This window comes from Uranotaenia lowii, chromosome 1, assembly GCF_029784155.1.
Source record: "Uranotaenia lowii strain MFRU-FL chromosome 1, ASM2978415v1, whole genome shotgun sequence".
Classification (NCBI taxonomy): Eukaryota; Metazoa; Arthropoda; class Insecta; order Diptera; family Culicidae; genus Uranotaenia; species Uranotaenia lowii.
In genome coordinates, this window is record NC_073691.1 from 106,840,427 (window position 1) to 106,861,408 (window position 20,982).

The window sequence follows — 20,982 nt, forward strand, 5'->3', positions numbered from 1 at the left end:
TTTATAGGTGTTTTATTGCGGTTTATATAACTTAATGTTGTTTTATAACGAAGTTTCATAGCGAGCTTGCAGATTAGTATAAAACTTAAATTGTTACTTGGGAATGTTTCTGAATAGTAATTTTAATTCCAATAGACAGCGCTTAGTCATTTTAGTTTAAAAATATTTTATTAATTAAAATTTTAATTTTTTTGAGATTTTTTTTACATTACAAATTGATTATTGTACAGTACAATAATCAGTTTGTATTGTAGAAAAAATACAATTTTTACAATTTAATCGAGTTAAATTAATTTTTTTTTACAGGTCCTTCGTTCCCTTTTGGCATTGACGTTGGCAACAAGGACGTTAATCAGTTTCAGTTGTTGAAAGTTCCGATTTGAGCCATGTGAGGTTTGCTGCTGAAATAAAAGTATGTGTAATGCTGGGTTATGTATGGTCATCGCCACAAAATAAATGATCGACAAAAGTACGTTAATTTTTATATTGACAACATTTCATTTTTCCCACCCATCTCCCGATTACTCCGGTCACATTTGTTGGAGTGCATTTGTATTAAAATTTCACTTACGGCTTACTCCGAGACGCTCGACCGCCTGGCCATGCTGCTGCTGGTGCTGTTGTACTGCTGCTGGCACCGAATTGTCGGGCCTGATGCTGTTGCTGGAGTTGTTGCTGTTGCTCTGCTGCCGGTACAGCACTTCCCACGCAGCTGGAGGTGCGGATAATATGGCATGAAAAATGCTGTGACGCACTGGCTGCCGTCGCCTCGCTGCTGCGGATGATTTTCTTCGCCGTTTTTCGTGTACCTCGGTGAGCGTAGCGAATGCCACCGGATGCGCGCACCTGTCGTTCCGGTAGTACCTTTTGTTGAACGCTGCAGGCGACGCTCGACACTGCCATGCCGGATGTTGTTCGCGGTGCTTTCTCCGGAGCGCCTTCGACTTTGCTGCTGTCATATACCGTCCAGTTATTTTCTCCGGAATTCTGGGTGCAGCGGACGCTGCCAAGCGCCACGCACGACTCGTCGCGCCTTCTCCTTCGTGTTCACTCCGCGACACACACGTCTTCTCCGAGCAGCAGATACCGCCCTGCCAGACACCATGCACGATTGATTGCCCCCGACTTACTGACTCCCTCGCAGTCGCACGCACCCGCCAACTTGCGTTCTTTTTCCGGAACTTCTCATGACAGATTTTTCGCTTTTTGCTGCTGTCATTTCGTGCTGCCAAGTTATTCCACCAAATCCCCAGTCGGAATCTTTCCGATAATGCGCTCGATTTCGGACGGTTTTGGTATTTTCGAGCAGTCGTTTTGGATTGGGAGTGGGTTTGATTTTCATTAAATGTTGCCAGTTTGCTCGTATCATATCGAATAATATATTAAATCAAAGCAGAGCTGAATTCGAATGTAACACAACATTGCTGCTTTGGTAGAATTTTTCATGGATCATGAAAAAGGATCCATGAAAAATTCCTAAAACGCCACAAGGAGTTCGAAGGAGATTGATCGACGGTTGTATCGAGCAGACCTCGATAATGTTTCACCATGCACTGGTGAGTGTATCTAAAATAAACCACAAAATAATCATAATAATGAACTAGATCTCAACGCCAACGAGTCTTGGCAAAATCCATACAAAAACTTAAACTAATCAACAAAACTATACGACAACGAATCTTGGCAAATGGTGTCGATTTGAGCCAGCCTGTCTGGCAAAAGAAACTCCTTCGAATCCTGAATATACAAAAAAATGTTTCAAAAGCAGCAAACGAAAAAATAACAGATCTAATAAAGTCATTGAATTAATAATGAAAAGATCTACAAAGTGGTACTAAACAATTCAAATTCTAGAAATTGTTTTATCTGGTTTGGATTTTTGGCATCAGAAGATCAGGGCAAAGAGGGATTTAGTCCTCTAAATTACCAAGAGCCCCGAATGGAGGTTATACCGCGCCCCCAGATCGCGTTCCTTTTGATTTTTCTTGATAATCCCCTTACAACTGTGCCATCGGTAGAAGTCCAGATCGGTGTCGTCAAAATCGATAGCTGAAGTTCTTTGTTAACTAGAAGGATAGCAGTTAGTAACTGATTCAGTCAGTAACCAATTACAATAACCAGATAGAATCACTTAACAACAAGCAAAAATTCATCGATATGATACCAAAAATGAGCGTTTATAAAATAATCAGAATTAGTACGAGTAATGATCACAAATCAAAATAAAGTGTAAAAGTCAATTAAAATTGACGAACAGAACAAGAAAGGTTCGTTTAGCTGGGCGCCATTTGTAATGCTGGGTTATGTATGGTCATCGCCACAAAACAAATGATCAACAAAAGTACGTTAATTTTTATATTGACAACATTTCATTTTTCCCACCCATCTCCCGATTACTCCGGTCACATTTGTTGGAGTGCATTTGTATTAAAATTTCACTTACGGCTTACTCCGAGACGCTCGACCGCCTGGCCATGCTGCTGCTGGTGCTGTTGTACTGCTGCTGGCACCGAATTGTCGGGCCTGATGCTGTTGCTGGAGTTGTTGCTGTTGCTCTGCTGCCGGTACAGCACTTCCCACGCAGCTGGAGGTGCGGATAATATGGCATGAAAAATGCTGTGACGCACTGGCTCGCCGTCGCCTCGCTGCTGCGGATGATTTTCGTCGCCGTTTTTCGTGTACCTCGGTGAGCGTAGCGAATGCCACCGGATGCGCGCACCTGTCGTTCCGGTAGTACCTTTTGTTGAACGCTGCAGACGACGCTCGACACTGCCATGCCGGATGTTGTTCGCGGTGCTTTCTCCGGAGCGCCTTCGACTTTGCTGCTGTCCATATACCGTCCAGTTCTTTTCTCCGGAATTCTGGGTGCAGCGGACGCTGCCAAGCGCCACGCACGACTCGTCGCGCCTTCTTCTTCGTGTTCACTCCGCGACACACACGTCTTCTCCGAGCAGCAGATACCGCCCTGCCAGACACCATGCACGATTGATTGCCCCCAACTTACTGACTCCCTCGCAGTCGCACGCACCCGCCAACTTGCGTTCTTTTTCCGGAACTTCTCATGACAGATTTTACACTGATAAGTGCTTTATAGGTGTTTTATTGCGGTTTATATAACTTAATGTTGTTTTATAACGAAGTTTCATAGCGAGCTTGCAGATTAGTATAAAACTTAAATTGTTACTTGGGAATGTTTCTGAATAGTAATTTTAATTCCAATAGACAGCGCTTAGTCATTTTAGTTTAAAAATATTTTATTAATTAAAATTTTAATTTTTTTGAGATTTTTTTTACATTACAAATTGATTATTGTACAGTACAATAATCAGTTTGTATTGTAGAAAAAATACAATTTTTACAATTTAATCGAGTTAAATTAATTTTTTTTACAGGTCCTTCGTTCCCTTTTGGCATTGACGTTGGCAACAAGGACGTTAATCAGTTTCAGTTGTTGAAAGTTCCGATTTGAGCCATGTGAGGTTTGCTGCTGAAATAAAAGTATGTGTAATGCTGGGTTATGTATGGTCATCGCCACAAAATAAATGATCGACAAAAGTACGTTAATTTTTATATTGACAACATTTCATTTTTCCCACCCATCTCCCGATTACTCCGGTCACATTTGTTGGAGTGCATTTGTATTAAAATTTCACTTACGGCTTACTCCGAGACGCTCGACCGCCTGGCCATGCTGCTGCTGGTGCTGTTGTACTGCTGCTGGCACCGAATTGTCGGGCCTGATGCTGTTGCTGGAGTTGTTGCTGTTGCTCTGCTGCCGGTACAGCACTTCCCACGCAGCTGGAGGTGCGGATAATATGGCATGAAAAATGCTGTGACGCACTGGCTGCCGTCGCCTCGCTGCTGCGGATGATTTTCTTCGCCGTTTTTCGTGTACCTCGGTGAGCGTAGCGAATGCCACCGGATGCGCGCACCTGTCGTTCCGGTAGTACCTTTTGTTGAACGCTGCAGGCGACGCTCGACACTGCCATGCCGGATGTTGTTCGCGGTGCTTTCTCCGGAGCGCCTTCGACTTTGCTGCTGTCATATACCGTCCAGTTATTTTCTCCGGAATTCTGGGTGCAGCGGACGCTGCCAAGCGCCACGCACGACTCGTCGCGCCTTCTCCTTCGTGTTCACTCCGCGACACACACGTCTTCTCCGAGCAGCAGATACCGCCCTGCCAGACACCATGCACGATTGATTGCCCCCGACTTACTGACTCCCTCGCAGTCGCACGCACCCGCCAACTTGCGTTCTTTTTCCGGAACTTCTCATGACAGATTTTTCGCTTTTTGCTGCTGTCATTTCGTGCTGCCAAGTTATTCCACCAAATCCCCAGTCGGAATCTTTCCGATAATGCGCTCGATTTCGGACGGTTTTGGTATTTTCGAGCAGTCGTTTTGGATGGCAATTTCTTCCCGGGATTTCTCCTGATGGTCCGCTGTACGCTTACAATATTTTCATCAGGAGTGGGTTTGATTTTCATTAAATGTTGCCAGTTTGCTCGTATCATATCGAATAATATATTAAATCAAAGCAGAGCTGAATTCGAATGTAACACAACATTGCTGCTTTGGTAGAATTTTTCATGGATCATGAAAAAGGATCCATGAAAAATTCCTAAAACGCCACAAGGAGTTCGAAGGAGATTGATCGACGGTTGTATCGAGCAGACCTCGATAATGTTTCACCATGCACTGGTGAGTGTATCTAAAATAAACCACAAAATAATCATAATAATGAACTAGATCTCAACGCCAACGAGTCTTGGCAAAATCCATACAAAAACTTAAACTAATCAACAAAACTATACGCCAACGAATCTTGGCAAATGGTGTCGATTTGAGCCAGCCTGTCTGGCAAAAGAAACTCCTTCGAATCCTGAATATACAAAAAAATGTTTCAAAAGCAGCAAACGAAAAAATAACAGATCTAATAAAGTCATTGAATTAATAATGAAAAGATCTACAAAGTGGTACTAAACAATTCAAATTCTAGAAATTGTTTTATCTGGTTTGGATTTTTGGCATCAGAAGATCAGGGCAAAGAGGGATTTAGTCCTCTAAATTACCAAGAGCCCCGAATGGAGGTTATACCGCGCCCCCAGATCGCGTTCCTTTTGATTTTTCTTGATAATCCCCTTACAACTGTGCCATCGGTAGAAGTCCAGATCGGTGTCGTCAAAATCGATAGCTGAAGTTCTTTGTTAACTAGAAGGATAGCAGTTAGTAACTGATTCAGTCAGTAACCAATTACAATAACCAGATAGAATCACTTAACAACAAGCAAAAATTCATCGATATGATACCAAAAATGAGCGTTTATAAAATAATCAGAATTAGTACGAGTAATGATCACAAATCAAAATAAAGTGTAAAAGTCAATTAAAATTGACGAACAGAACAAGAAAGGTTCGTTTAGCTGGGCGCCATTTGTAATGCTGGGTTATGTATGGTCATCGCCACAAAACAAATGATCAACAAAAGTACGTTAATTTTTATATTGACAACATTTCATTTTTCCCACCCATCTCCCGATTACTCCGGTCACATTTGTTGGAGTGCATTTGTATTAAAATTTCACTTACGGCTTACTCCGAGACGCTCGACCGCCTGGCCATGCTGCTGCTGGTGCTGTTGTACTGCTGCTGGCACCGAATTGTCGGGCCTGATGCTGTTGCTGGAGTTGTTGCTGTTGCTCTGCTGCCGGTACAGCACTTCCCACGCAGCTGGAGGTGCGGATAATATGGCATGAAAAATGCTGTGACGCACTGGCTGCCGTCGCCTCGCTGCTGCGGATGATTTTCGTCGCCGTTTTTCGTGTACCTCGGTGAGCGTAGCGAATGCCACCGGATGCGCGCACCTGTCGTTCCGGTAGTACCTTTTGTTGAACGCTGCAGACGACGCTCGACACTGCCATGCCGGATGTTGTTCGCGGTGCTTTCTCCGGAGCGCCTTCGACTTTGCTGCTGTCCATATACCGTCCAGTTCTTTTCTCCGGAATTCTGGGTGCAGCGGACGCTGCCAAGCGCCACGCACGACTCGTCGCGCCTTCTTCTTCGTGTTCACTCCGCGACACACACGTCTTCTCCGAGCAGCAGATACCGCCCTGCCAGACACCATGCACGATTGATTGCCCCCGACTTACTGACTCCCTCGCAGTCGCACGCACCCGCCAACTTGCGTTCTTTTTCCGGAACTTCTCATGACAGATTTTTCGCTTTTTGCTGCTGTCATTTCGTGCTGCCAAGTTATTCCACCAAATCCCCAGTCGGAATCTTTCCGATAATGCGCTCGATTTCGGACGGTTTTGGTATTTTCGAGCAGTCGTTTTGGATGGCAATTTCTTCCCGGGATTTTTCCTGATGGTCCGCTGTACGCTTACAATATTTTCATCAGGAGTGGGTTTGATTTTCATTAAATGTTGCCAGTTTGCTCGTATCATATCGAATAATATATTAAATCAAAGCAGAGCTGAATTCGAATGTAACATATGAAATGATAATCCGACACCGAAGTGGCTTGTCGTATTTGAAATTGGCAATAAAGATTATTTCTACGCACTAGAATTATTGTTTGTGATATTTTGAGAAATTTCATTTATTTTTACATTTTTATAAACATTTTGAAAATGCATGGGCATCCCCATGTCAAATTATACTGTAACAAGTGCTCGGTTAGTGATGTCAGTGTTTGTTGGAATTTTTGTTCGCGTAAACTTTAAATGTGCCAAGAAGATTCTTTGCTTGTGGAGAAGCTGACCTACGTCGAAGTTCGCCCCAAACCCCGAAGCACCAACCTGACAGCAGAGCTCAACGTCATGCTTCGCAACCTCACTACCAGATGGCGGTAGTGTAACGCGGCGAAAAGGGCGAAGCGAATTGAGGATCGAAATGGGGCGAAAGAACGGTGACGTCTAAGAACTTTCTACGCGGCTACGGGATCAAAGACCTGCTGAAAATCGGACATTTTCACTACCATCGACTACAACAGCACATCGTAGACAGCGTGCCGAAAACAGTGTCTAGTAGTGAAGAATAAAACTCCGGAATACACCGATTATTAGGATATCCAGGACCCCGAGGTTTTACCTTGAATCGAAGGTGGGCTTCCCGCTTCGAGGCTTGGCCTAGACTCCGCCATTACAACCGAGCCCAGGTCCGTGCGCTGCAGTCACACTCACCGGCGCTCCGGCCAAGGCCCCACTCGTACAAAAGGGCCCGCTACGAACGAGAGAACGACGAATCGGTCCGTCAACATACCAAGCGTCGTGAACATCATCGTCGTAGCTTTAGTTGCCGCCTTGTCTGTAGACCAGAGCATCGACCGAAAACCGCCTTAAAGGAATCGCCGACCGACAGCCAACCCAGTGCAGTATAGTGCAGCTCCTGCAACCTGCACGATCGCCGAGCCACGTTGTGGACGCGGAGGGGCGACGACCAGGCGACCGGTTCAAGGAAGAAGGTGCCCTCACAACAGCATAAGCCAGTGGTTCCGAGTTACGAGGTAGGAAGTAGCTATAAGGGGTGGGACGTAGTCCCCAGTGTACACGACCCAAGACCAACAAGACCAACTTAAATAAACGTGGGAGGTTTCAAAACGAATCGAAGTGTTTTCTTGGCTAGCCGAATCGTCTGTAGCTTAAGCCGACCCTGAGGCATAGAGGGGGGAATCTCAGCATCGCTGAACCCGCTAGCCGACACATTTGTTATACTTGGCGCCCATAACGTAAAATTTGCTTTTGCGATTTGGATACGCTCGGCAGACACTTTTTTCTGAAGCCACTTCTGCTTGGGTCTCTGGGAAAACGCCCAGAACCTCTTAGAAATTTGCCTTAACACACTACACCTAGTGGGAAACAACCAGTTTGAATTCGATTTGTTTCCGATTCGAGGGGTCTTGGACATCCAAAGGAATTTTCGAATAGTAACCAACAAGTTGAAAACGTTTTGAAAAACAATTTAAGTCGAAGATAAAATTTTCTCGGAAATCCGGAAAATTTTCTTTCTCGGTGGGGGGTGGAAAAGAGAAATCAAACAAGAACCCAATCCCGTTTAATTTTATTCCCCTCATCTTATCTCTAGAGGACTTGTGTTATTCGATTTTGATTGTCGTTTTAATCTGTTTTTGTTTTAGCTTACTGTTCTTAAACTAAGTTGTCAAATTAGAAATTTTAATTTATCATTGTTTTGTAACCCACTACCCAAACGTTTAATTAGATTCTCACTGTACTGTTTTGTTTGCGATTTGATAAAGTTTTGTCTCAGCTAATTGTTGTACTGTTTAGCTTAGATATTTAAATTTTACAGTCAGTTTAGTATTAATAATTTTGAATTTAATATTTATTCACCTGTGATACTATAACTATGGAGATGTCACACCTGTTATCGCAGTACCATGCGCTGAACCCAGCTCATTTGACCATTGATGAACTCGAACACGAGCTGAACATCCGTAAAATCCCGTTCGATCCGAGCATGACGCGTAGCCAGTGTGAGCGCTTATTGCGTATTGACCTAAAAAGAGAAAAAAATCAAATTAATGTTATTCACGAATTTGTGAGTGAATCGGTGGAAGAAGAATTGTTGGTATGCCAGGATAAGCTGTATTCGATTTCCGGCTTTTTGGAGGGCAGGAGAGCGAAAAAAGCACCTGAACAGAGCTTCAAGACTAGGATTCTTCATATCCTTTTTCGAATGGAGCTGTTGAAAAACCACACCACTTCGGAAAAGGATTTGGAATCTCTAGCCTCGATTGCTGGCGAATGTCTTAAACTGCTCAGAGTGTTCTTTTCGTTCACCTCTCACCTTCCAGAAGTCCGGGAGGCAGAGTTAGCTAATATTAATGGTAGCATCAATCAAGCACGTGAACAGATTGCGCAAAATCGTTATCGCGAAACTCAGAACGAAGTCGCAAACAGGGAAGAACCGGAAGTTCCGGAAAATATGATTGAGAATGAGCATGATGGGGATGACGAAGCGACTGGTGATGATGGTCCGGACAATTCCGATGACGAATTAAATCTGGCAGCCGAATGCAAGCAAATGCTGACGGTTATGTCTCAAATGATGCAGCGTGTTCAAACTTTGGAATCTAAAATAAACGGTAAAATCAAAAATAAATCTAAAAACAAGGTTTCGAACAGCACATTCAGGGACGATAGAAAAAACCGGAAGAAGAACTCGGAAGGAGATCAACCGAAGGACTTCTTGGAGTGGCTGAAGACTCGGAACAGCTCAATAGGGAGTTCAAGACCAAGAGAGCAGGATAGGAAGGAGGATCCGGTGCTCAACGTTCATCGGTCGCAGGACAAGAGATTTCCAGTTCACAAGTGGTCCATCAAATACGACGGAATGGACAACGGAAGGAGACTGAACGAGTTCGTGAAGGAGGTTGAATTCAACGCCCGATCGGAAGGATTCTCGCAGGTTGAGCTTCTGAAGTTTGCCCACCACCTGTTTACCGACAAAGCTAGATCCTGGTACATGGAGGTGAGCAGCTACGGAAGGATCAACAGTTGGGGCGAGTTAGTCGCCGAATTAAAAAACGAGTTCTTACCTGTCGATATGGATTATGTCTACGAACGCCAGGCTTGTAACCGTCGACAGGGAGCCAGGGAAAAGTTTCAGGATTACTACTTGGATATGGTAAGAATCTTCCGCAGTCTGTCCATCCCATGGGACGAAAAACGTCGATTTGACCTGCTGTTCCGAAACACCCGCGAGGACTGCCGGATCGCCATGTTAGCCGCACACGTCAACACCATTCCTGAAATGAAGGATTTTGGTAAGCGTTTTGATTCTATAAACTGGCAACTCTACTCGAGGAAAGATAGTAAGTTCCTAGGTAGACCAGCTCAGGTCGAAGAGATTAGCCAAAATCAATCGCTTAGGCCTAGAGAAACCAGATGGCAGAACTCCGGGCAAAATCGGGACCGAGGTCAACCGTCGAGGCCAGAAGGGATCCGGATTTTTCGGAAGAATTCCGACAAGCCTCTTTATATTGAAAACAGGGATAGAAAAATGGATTACCAAGACAGACAGAAAGCGAAATCGGAAATCCCACCTACACAGAGGACTTCTAATCCTGGTCCCAGCGGAACCAATGTCCTGCAACGGATTGTTAACGCGTACATTCCGCCCCGGCGGGATGTCTGCTTTAACTGTCACGAAGAAGGTCATGGGTTCACGGACTGTGACAAGGAAAGGAATTGCTTCTGTGCACGGTGTGGATTCCCGGGATTCTTCGCAAAAGAATGTCCATATTGTCAATCAAAAAACGTGGCAAAGACTGCCCAGTAAGGCCGGGCAGTCTTTTAGAAAAGCCAGCTAGACCTCACCATCTAGAGGCAAGTTCTTCCGAAGAAATTCTTCAGCAGCTAGGCTATTCGCAAGTGAGAGAAGACGTTAACAAGGATGTCGAGATTGCAACATTGCTCGTCAACCTCGAGAACGATTCTCGTCCATTTGCGAAAGTCGAACTGATGGGAATTTCTGTCGTGGGCCTTCTAGATAGTGGGGCATCTAGGACTATCATAGGCATAGGAAGTAAGAAACTCATTCGACTACTTAAATTAAAAATAATGCCCACCAATATCAAACTCTCGACAGCTGGAGGCCAACATCTGGAGGTCATTGGGGCCGTAGATATCCCGGTCACCTTCAATGGAGTCACCAGGTTATTGTCCGTCCTTGTCGCTCCAGAGTTGAACCGGCGATGCATCCTAGGTTACGATTTCTGGCAAAAGTTCGGGATACGTCCAACTTTGCAGGAATCCGTCGAGTCACTGGATGGCGAAGCTGGTACAATTCTGGAAGAAGATGAGGAGAGATTAAGTGACGATCAAAAGAGGCAGTTGGATGATGTTAAGAAGATGTTTCTTGTAGCGGGGCCCGGTCGATTTGGGGAAACAAAGCTGTTGGAGCACAGGATAGAACTCAAAGATGAGTTCACACACTCAGAACCGGTAAGAAAGAACCCATACCCCTGGAGCCCGGAAATCCAACGCAAGATTCATCTTGCCGTCGACAAAATGTTGGCGGAGGACATCATCGAACCGTCGGAGTCCGACTGGTCTCTTCCGATCGTCCCGGTATCGAAACGAGACAGCGATGAGGTTCGACTCTGTTTGGATGCGAGGAAATTAAACGAGCGCACCAAACGAGACGCGTACCCCCTCCCACATCAGAACAGGATCCTGAGCCATCTGGGAAAGTTTAAATATTTATCGACGATAGATCTTTCCCAAGCTTTCCTTCAGATACCGCTCCATCCAGATTCACGGAAATTTACGGCTTTTTCTGTACCAGGACGGGGTTTGTTCCATTTCCGGCGACTCGCATACGGTCTAGCCAACAGTCCGGCAAGCTTGAGCAAGGTCATGGATCGAACACTCGGTCATGGGGCATTGGAACCGTATATTTTCGTGTATCTGGATGATATCGTAGTGGTCAGCGCGTCATTTGAAGACCACATGACAAAATTGCGAGTCGGTTGCGTAAAGCGAACTTATACATTAATCTAAAAAAATCAAACTTCTGCTGCCATGAACTACCGTATTTGGGGTATATCTTATCCAGAGAAGGACTTCGCCCAAACCCAGATCGTTTTCAAGCGATCTTGGGATTTGAGGTGCCCAACTCGGTAAGATCCTTACGTAGATTCCTCGGTATGGCAAATTACTACCGTAGGTTCATCTCAAATTTCAGCGAACTCACTGCACCTCTTACGGACTTGTTGAAAAACAAGCCCAAGAAGGTGCAGTGGAACGACGCAGCAGAAGGAGCTTTCCAAGCCATCAAGGAGCGGCTAATCACAGCCCCTGTGATGGCGAATCCAGACTTCAGCAAACCATTTTGCGTACAAACGGACGCAAGCGATACCGCGCTCGCAGGGGTACTCACGCAAGTACAGGGAGGCTTGGAACGAGTAATTGCTTTTCACTCAGAGAAGCTGAAAGGGGCCGAATTACATTATCATGCAGCGGAGAAGGAAGGACTGGCCGCCCTCCGCTGCATCGAAAAATTCCGGTGTTACATCGAAGGCACACATTTTACACTGGTCACGGACTCTTCGGCGTTATCCTTCATCATGCGAGCGAAATGGAAGTCCTCGTCGCGCCACAGCAGATGGAGTATAACGCTGCAGCAGTACGATATGGATGTGAAACACCGTAGAGAGAAAGAAAACATCGTGCCCGATGCCCTTTCACGTTCTATCGAATCATTGGATCCGGTTGTAGAAGACGAGTGGTATCAAAACCTTTTCGCTGCTGTTCAGCAGGATCCGGAAAAATACATTGACTTCCGGATTGAAAACCGGAGGTTGTATAAGCTCGTGGCGTCAAAATCAGATGTCCTGGACTACACGTTCGCGTGGAAAGAGTGCGTACCGAAGTCCCAAAGGAATCGAGTCATGCAACAGGAGCACGACGAAAAATTGCACATTGGGTACGAAAAATCCATTGATTCTCTCAAACGACGGTTCTACTGGCCACGGATGTCTGCCGACCTAAAGAAACACCTTGCACAGTGTGACGCGTGTAAGGAAAACAAGCACCTCACACATTCCACCGTTCCCGAGATGGGAAAACAACGGATTGCGACCAGACCCTTCCAGATTGTGTGCATGGATTACATACAATCTCTTCCCAGAAGCAAGCAGGGCAACGCACACCTACTCGTAGTTCTTGACCTGTTCTCGAAATACTGCCTGCTTGTTCCTGTGAAGAAGATTGCTTCGGGTAGTCTGTGTACCATTCTGGAAGAGCAATGGTTTCGCAAACTGTCTGTCCCTCAGATCATCATTTCCGACAACGCATCAACTTTTTTGTCAAAGGAATTTCAGTCATTGTTGCAGAAGTACGAGGTGCAGCACTGGGCTAACGCACGCCATCGAAGCCAGGCAAACCCCGCTGAACGTCTCAACCGAACAATCAATTCAATGATCAGATCATACGTGCGTGTTGACCAACGAATGTGGGATTGTCGCATTTCGGAGGTCCAACACGTACTAAACAACACCGTGCACGCTACGACTAAATACACTCCACACCGCATCGTTTTCGGAAACGAGATCATCACTCGTGGATCTGATTTTGTTCAGGAAATGCAACCAACATTGACGGAGGAGGAACGCATGTCCAAATTCAAAACCGTCAACCGAGTAGTATGGGAAATCGTTAGTAAAAATCTCCGGTCAGCATACGAAAATACCAAAAAGAGATATGACCTTCGTCAGAAAACTTATACACCCACTTTCAATGTCGGGCAAAGGGTTTTTAAAAGATCGTTTAAACAATCGTCAGCCGGAAACAATTTCAATGCAAAACTCGGACCGGTCTATGTACCTTGCATCATCCTAGCAAAGAGAGGAACAAGCTCCTATGAAGTGAGCGACATGGATGGGAGCCCGCATGGAGCGGTATCATAGAGTAACTATTCCCATTATCTTCTTCCCAAGACACCCAAAAGATTCCCTTTATAGTTTTTGGATTATTAATGAACGATTAAACAAATCGTTTTTTCATCAAATGGAATCGTTTAGACACAAATAACGATACAGTAAACGGGTCAATAAGTAAAATAACGATTCATTTTTTTGCTTTTTTCTACTCGTTCTAAAATGAATTGATCATATGTATTATCTTCATCTAATGATCCTCTCATAAAAAGATAACGATAAAGCATATCGTCACCCAACAATGATAAGATTTGGGGTTTCTGTTATTTTATCTTAATTTAATATGATTTCCGAAAACAGTGAAAAAGAATTTATAAATAAATAAATTTTATTGAAACTTTTTTTTAATGAATACATTTTTCCTTGAAATTACTATACCTTCCGGACGTTGCTGTTGCGCTTTCTTCATACAAATAGCCACCGGCCGTTGGTTCTATTTTGCAGCTGCTGGTGAAACAGAGTTTTCTGTTTTAAGCTGGAACACAAGGAAACTATACCTGCCGCTTTTACCGTCTTTGTGTTGTTCTACAAACACTGAGCTTGATCACGGCCAAAGCTATAATTGCTAGCGCACTTTCGGACAACCGAATTCCTATTTTGTACGGCGCTGCTGCTCCTCCGCTGTTTATCCGGTATTGGTGCTTAGTTGTCTCTTACAATTGCCGGAATTCGACTAGCTGGATTCTGGATTGGGAACTGTAAAGTAAATTCTCGGACGCCATCCCAGGTTTCCATCTTCTACGGTGGCTTCCAGCTGCAGGGTTCTTCCTTTGAACCTAGATCAATTACGGTTAAGACAAACAATTAGAACCTTTTTCGGAACCAAAGGACTTTCACGTATGATTTAAATTACCTCTGCGCTGTTGTTGTCCTCGAAGCCTTCCGGGGTTATCCGAATCTTCAATGACACCATCCCGCCAACAATTCTGATTCGGCCCAGCTCGTAAAATAAACGCGAACTCAGCCCGGAAAAAACCGCGTGGATTCTGACAGCAGAAATGTTGAGGCGTGTTGCAAAAATAATCGAATTTATCCCCAGACCATTGATTGTATCTTCCAGAAATATTTTTAGATCATTTCAGCGCGTTGCAAAAATAATCAATTTTTATTCAGAATATAAATCGTATCTTTCATAAATAATATCTTATCCGTTCTAGCAAAGACACATCGGTCCAAGACGCAATATGGAACGTTACTATTCATATAATCAGTACTGAATAATACAGAAGATTAATAGTATCGTATTGCTCTATGCGGGAGGTCACTTGGAATATTTTCTTCTAATGATCTTCGTGCTTGAAGAGAACATCGAAATCACGAAACGGTTTTTATCATCTATATCTTGATTTTTTTATTCAGCCTCGTTTGTATTTAAATATGATCAAACGCATTGCAAAAGTATTGAAATTCAAAAAAAAAACACCTCATATAACCGAAACATTTACGGTTCAGAATTGGGTAATCTACCCTACATAAGACAGGTGAGAAGTAGGTGGGATACTGGAAAGAAACTTACCTAGTATTCGGTCGTTTGCTCCCTGCCTGTGCGAGAAGTTATTAGATGGTGTGGCTAACGCACCTACTACCCGGTACGAACCACTTGTGCCAGAGGGTCCTCGGTAATACCAATCGGAAAATCCTGCAGGTCAACAAAAAAAAAAAAAAAAAAATTAAAATCATTTACCGAAACAAACAGCATCATTCTGCCACTACATCAGCACACAATCGACGAAGTCGCGTGCAACATGAATAAGTGCATGGCATGTCGCATTGCACTTCGCGATACAAAGTTAATGTAGCAGGCATGTAGGCAAAATGTCGCAGAAAGATTCTCAATTATGCACTTCTTCGATTAAAAAAAAAAATTAATATTCAAAACATCAAACAAATACTCACCATCTCTACCAGAATCCCCAAGAAAAGTTGGGTGTGAGATGCGTGGGCGCAGAGCAAGACACGGACAATTCTCGGTCGGCCAACGTATCCAGGAAGGGAGTCCAGCGAAATCGGGGAGGGCTTCTCAGTGAATGCAGACGACACTCCGGTCCTGGACCCCAAGGTCGGAAATGTCCAGTGCATTTGTCTGTGGAGCCTATCCGGATTCTCCGAAAGTGCATAGGAACCTGAAAAAAAAGAAAAATAAAACGAAGAAAAGGTTAAGTGCCGAATCAAATACCAACGCTTTCTACTTTATTGTGATTATTTGGATGAAATATATACACTTAAAAGATCACTGGCCAACAATATCGTCGACGAAATGTCTCCAAAATGATAAAAATACCCAAAAATCTACAATAATAAAGAAATTCGTAGCTATTTAAAGAAGTCTTACCACGTTGTTACATTCCATCACTACAAAACGATATTTCAATGTTTCCTTTTTCCACTCGTCCGCCGATTGAGAAACGTCATTCAGCTTTAGTACAGTGTTTAGTACACCCACGTTCACAGACAAAACAACGCATCGCGCAATATAAATTGAGTACGTTTGAATAAATATTTGTTGCACACCGTAAAATGGTGTAAATTTGTAATGTTTCCGGATTTTAAATTATTTTAGCATGTTAGTATGTAATTTTTCGTTATTTTATGCATGTTATGGGTGTTATTTATTGAAATATTTAGTCTTAAGTAGGTTTTTATCTTTAATTTAAATAATTTTAATTCGTTTTCAACAATGTTGGTCAGTAGCTCAGTGTGTGGGATCGCTGGAGACCGGAGTCGAAGACGTTGATGGTCAGTAAAGGTTTACCTCTAAACAGCGCGGAGTTGATTTATCAACGTTGATGCCTTATGACCCCGACTCACAAATAACACGGGTGAATACATATCACTTTTCAGCGGAAGTCCAAACCTAGTAGGAAAAGAACTTTTTGGATAGAATTGTTCGTTGTCACTTCGCGTTTAACAGTGTTAAGTCAATGCTCTTCGAGGACCTCTGGTTCAGCAGTCGGTGTTGTGGTGGAGGTTAAAAGTGTCGCAAAGTTTAAAAAAATATTAGCTTGCTAACATTTTTTTAACCCGAGCGGGAGGAGAGTGTAACAAGTGCTCGGTTAGTGATGTCAGTGTTTGTTGGAATTTTTGTTCGCGTAAACTTTAAATGTGCCAAGAAGATTCTTTGCTTGTGGAGAAGCTGACCTACGTCGAAGTTCGCCCCAAACCCCGAAGCACCAACCTGACAGCAGAGCTCAACGTCATGCTTCGCAACCTCACTACCAGATGGCGGTAGTGTAACGCGGCGAAAAGGGCGAAGCGAATTGAGGATCGAAATGGGGCGAAAGAACGCTGACGTCTAAGAACTTTCTACGCGGCTACGGGATCAAAGACCTGCTGAAAATCGGACATTTTCACTACCATCGACTACAACAGCACATCGTAGACAGCGTGCCGAAAACAGTGTCTAGTAGTGAAGAATAAAACTCCGGAATACACCGATTATTAGGATATCCAGGACCCCGAGGTTTTACCTTGAATCGAAGGTGGGCTTCCCGCTTCGAGGCTTGGCCTAGACTCCGCCATTACAACCGAGCCCAGGTCCGTGCGCTGCAGTCACACTCACCGGCGCTCCGGCCAAGGCCCCACTCGTACAAAAGGGCCCGCTACGAACGAGAGAACGACGAATCGGTCCGTCAACATACCAAGCGTCGTGAACATCATCGTCGTAGCTTTAGTTGCCGCCTTGTCTGTAGACCAGAGCATCGACCGAAAACCGCCTTAAAGGAATCGCCGACCGACAGCCAACCCAGTGCAGTATAGTGCAGCTCCTGCAACCTGCACGATCGCCGAGCCACGTTGTGGACGCGGAGGGGCGACGACCAGGCGACCGGTTCAAGGAAGAAGGTGCCCTCACAACAGCATAAGCCAGTGGTTCCGAGTTACGAGGTAGGAAGTAGCTATAAGGGGTGGGACGTAGTCCCCAGTGTACACGACCCAAGACCAACAAGACTAACTTAAATAAACGTGGGAGGTTTCAAAACGAATCGAAGTGTTTTCTTGGCTAGCCGAATCGTTTGTAGCTTAAGCCGACCCTGAGGCATAGAGGGGGGAATCTCAGCATCGCTGAACCCGCTAGCCGACACATTTGTTATAATACAGAATCGACTAACTGGCTGAAAGCTCAAAATGTACACCGAAAAAATTCTTCACATTATTTAACGCTACGTGAAAATGTACATGGATTTTTGCCACCATGAAAATCACGTGAAACCTACGTGAATTTCAGGTGGTAAACGGAGCTGGCGCAGCAAGCGGAATTCACGTAATTTTCATATGAGTTGTATGTGAAAATAAAGTAGGTCGAATGTGAAAAGGGATGCGTTCTGCTACATGCGATTCAAGTAGATTTTATTGAAAGATAAACGTAGTTTGTTTTTTCGGATCTTATGAATAAAAAATGTGTTGATTTTGCAGGACATTTATTTTTTCTAATACATGATGCACTTTTTATTTTTAATTGAAACATTGTACACTTTTTTTCTTCACATACCTAACATATAATATCGCATCGAAGACGGCATTTGGGTTTGCCTCCATAATAATTGCCTGGTCGTCCAGCTGCCCCAATTCCGAATTCTGAAAAATAACAAAAAATATAAATAACGAATTCACAACTTAATTTTAACTACTTACGAAAAATCAGCTTCTCCATTACCTAGAATTTGTCTTTCTGATAGCACCAACTGTTGGATCCGCGCCATCTTGAGTAGTGTCCCAAGCAACCAAAAGTTCGGATAACATTCCTCTATCAGGTTTAATCAGCTTAATCGTATATGCTAATACAACTTCTTTTCAGCTCAATTTTTAAGTAGTTGAACAAACTTTAAAGTTGACAAAAAGTTGGCATAAATCGCCAAACAACTTCTAAGCAGCCTCAAAATCCACTTTATAAGCAGCATAAAAAATCGAAAAAATTACTTTTTCGCTTTCAATTGCCTTCTCAAGTCCGCTTATTTGATTCATATTAATCAACCATATTTGTTACTAACTCACATAAGATTTAAATAACACGTTCTTACCAAGCCTTGAACCCGAGCTCACCGCTTGAAAGTCGAGGTCCATACTTGCTGCTCTACACACTCATTTGGCGCAACCCCTTATAGTGTAGTTTTGATCCGTTATCGGATAAGACTGGGTTAACTCCTTTTTGGTGTACAGGCCTTGTACCCTTTATAGGGTACATAGGCTATACGTCATATCGTCGGGTCAAATTTACACATTATTTCAAACGCTTGCCCCCTCGGTGGAGATGTGAGCAGTCATTTGTGGTTAGAAATATTACATGCAAAATGGAAAAATCGGATGAAAAAAAGAATTTCAATTGTTTTCAAACATACGTTGACGTTTTTATTTCCAAAATTAAACTACTTTGTTTAAACTTACAACTTAGACACACATAACCCAAGTAACATTTTAAACTCAATTAGGTTTTATACGAAAAGCATAAGGTTTTATAATCGCATTGAGAATGCGTTAATGGCTGTGTAGCGTATTTTGGGAAGAGCACAATAAAAATTCCCTTCAGGATAGCTACAGAACCCTAACAAAACTCTCTACTAAAACTCAATTGGTTTTCAGATTAATTTTTATCATTCATTTTTATTTCGGTCTAGAAGGCAGCTAAACAACCTTTACAAAACTTTTTTATACAACCACAGGAAAACGTCAAAACTTCATTGAAAAAACCTATAAAAATTTGTTTGACGAATAAAAAGTCTATATAAGGATAACAGCACGCAGAAAAATATATTGTAGAAGCAATAAAGTTTGGACCAAAAATAATAAAATTTTTGGTTGGGAAAAAGCACAAATATATTTTTCGTAACATGGATAAAAAACATCGATTTGCTTCAAATTTATCGTTCGAATAAAAATAGAATAGTCCCTTTTTGAAAGTAATGCTATGAACTTTTTTTTTTATAATTCTTTATTTGAAACGGCTCATACGTTTAAGTTTAAAGGAACCACACTCGTTTTTTGTTTTTCACAATCATTTTCTTAGTCTAGCACTTTTTTTTTTAAAGAAAAAAGAAGATAGAAAGCCCGAATAGAAAAGCATGGTGAAAAGACCATGAATTTCATTTTCACGCAACCATTAATTTTATGATTCAGACTATGCGAATCATGGTACATGAAACCTTGAATGTACTGTCAAATTCATATTTTTCGACAGTGAAATTTATGGTTTTGGCAAAATTTACCATGAAAAAAGGGGGTTGTTAAGCAACTTAACAATGAAAAAATCAACTTTTTTCCATACATTTCAAATCTCAAAACTATGAAAATAATGGTCATTTCAGCTTCCAATTTTTCTCCAGCAAACTGTGAAATTCATTGTTTTATGTTGAATTTATATCGTTCTGACAAAGATGGAATTCAATGTTTTTTCACAATTTGTAATAGACCATCGTTACCGTGGAATTTCATGGTTGGAATTATTATTTATTTATATTCATTCAGGAACAATAATAAAATAAGACACCGAAGTACTTCAATAATTATTTATTTGTTTCGAAATTTATAAATCGGAACACTGTGGTACACTTACTGAGCCACTTTTATTTAACATCTGCACTACGTACTCGCTTCGGTGAGCCTCCTCCAGCGCATACATTCCCTGGGAAGCTGCTCCAGCATCAGGCCTCAGATATGCAAATGTAGCCCAATTCATTCCGGAGCGATGGTACTTTGCTATTTCTGACTGCTTCTGAAAAAAAAAATAGGCTATAGTTACCGTAATATGCACATGCACACCAAAAATACTCACTTTCTTTTAGTTCACGTCGGAACTTGTCCAGATTACGGTCACAATTGTCACAACATCAGTTTTCCTACTGCGAGAAACGCGATAAAAATTTCTTCAAAATGGCGTGCCTTGGATAAAAGTTTTCCTCTTCACGAAAAATCTTAATTGGGTAAAACGAGCAAAAAAATTACCTATGGTCGTTTTTGTTTGGACTTGAATTTTACGGTGAAAATAACAGTTACATTGGAAATCACTGTGATACGATGATTCCCCTATGTTTGACAACTATGGAATATTACGGATAAACTATACATTTCACGGTTACTACAAAATGTGTGGTGATATCATATTCCAAAGTGCTTGACAAATAATATGATTTTACCGTGTAATTTATAGTTAAAATTAAAATCAATGTTGTGTTACGATAATTATTATGGTCTTTGCTATTCGGGAGGGAAATATGAAAATAAAATAGGGTTATAGACGGAGATCGATAGCTTTTAGATAGAAGTAGATTTCGAACATGTAGTCCAAATCTAGCACAGCTAGCACGTCTCTCACTGGAACGTTAGGTGGTTTTCCTCGGGCCCGAAGGGAATCTATGAAAGTCGTTCTGGCGACAAGATGGACCTCACACGACCAAACAATATGCTCGATGTCGTGATAACCTTGGCCGCAACTGCACAAATTGCTGCCAGCAATACCCACACCGAAAAAACTTTTCACATGAACGCTACGTGAAAATGTACATAGATTTTTGCCACCATGAAAATCATTTGA

General features: G+C 42.8%; 2 protein-coding genes across 5 annotated transcripts in view; both read right to left on the minus strand.

The window, feature by feature from the left end:
* LOC129755190 (uncharacterized) lies at positions 1–1,325 on the minus strand. The gene is made up of 2 exons (XM_055751565.1): positions 572–1,325; positions 1–401 (listed from the first exon to the last, which is right to left on the minus strand). The coding sequence occupies exons 1-2, from the start codon at positions 957–959 to the stop codon at positions 349–351; spliced, it is 441 nt and encodes a 146-aa protein (XP_055607540.1). The 5' UTR covers positions 960–1,325; the 3' UTR covers positions 1–348.
* A 44-nt stretch (positions 1,326–1,369) lies between these two features.
* The window catches only part of LOC129755168 (uncharacterized), a 28,635-nt gene continuing 9,022 nt past the window's right edge, over positions 1,370–20,982 (minus strand). For 3 of the 4 annotated variants that reach the window (XM_055751539.1, XM_055751548.1, XM_055751533.1), the window contains 6 exons: positions 15,357–15,583; positions 14,977–15,099; positions 10,590–10,809; positions 9,558–9,767; positions 3,658–8,515; positions 1,370–3,487 (listed from right to left, as the gene is read on the minus strand). In XM_055751539.1, the coding sequence (XP_055607514.1) occupies positions 3,435–3,487; positions 3,658–4,513 (909 nt within the window). In that variant the 5' untranslated portion in view covers positions 4,514–8,515; positions 9,558–9,767; positions 10,590–10,809; positions 14,977–15,099; positions 15,357–15,583 and the 3' untranslated portion in view covers positions 1,370–3,434. Of the gene's footprint in view, positions 3,488–3,657; positions 8,516–9,557; positions 9,768–10,589; positions 10,810–14,976; positions 15,100–15,356; positions 15,584–15,792; positions 15,879–20,982 lie in introns of those variants that run through there. The other variant, XM_055751553.1, reaches the window with a different exon arrangement.

Excerpts from the sequence above, each read along its gene's own strand:
- LOC129755190 (XM_055751565.1), bottom strand. The coding sequence starts at position 959 with ATGACAGCAGCAAAGTCGAAGGCGCTCCGGAGAAAGCACCGCGAACAA. Across the intron at positions 402-571 it reads CGAGCGTCTCGGAGTAAGCC|CAGCAAACCTCACATGGCTC; the intron begins GTAAGTGAAATT and ends CTTTTATTTCAG.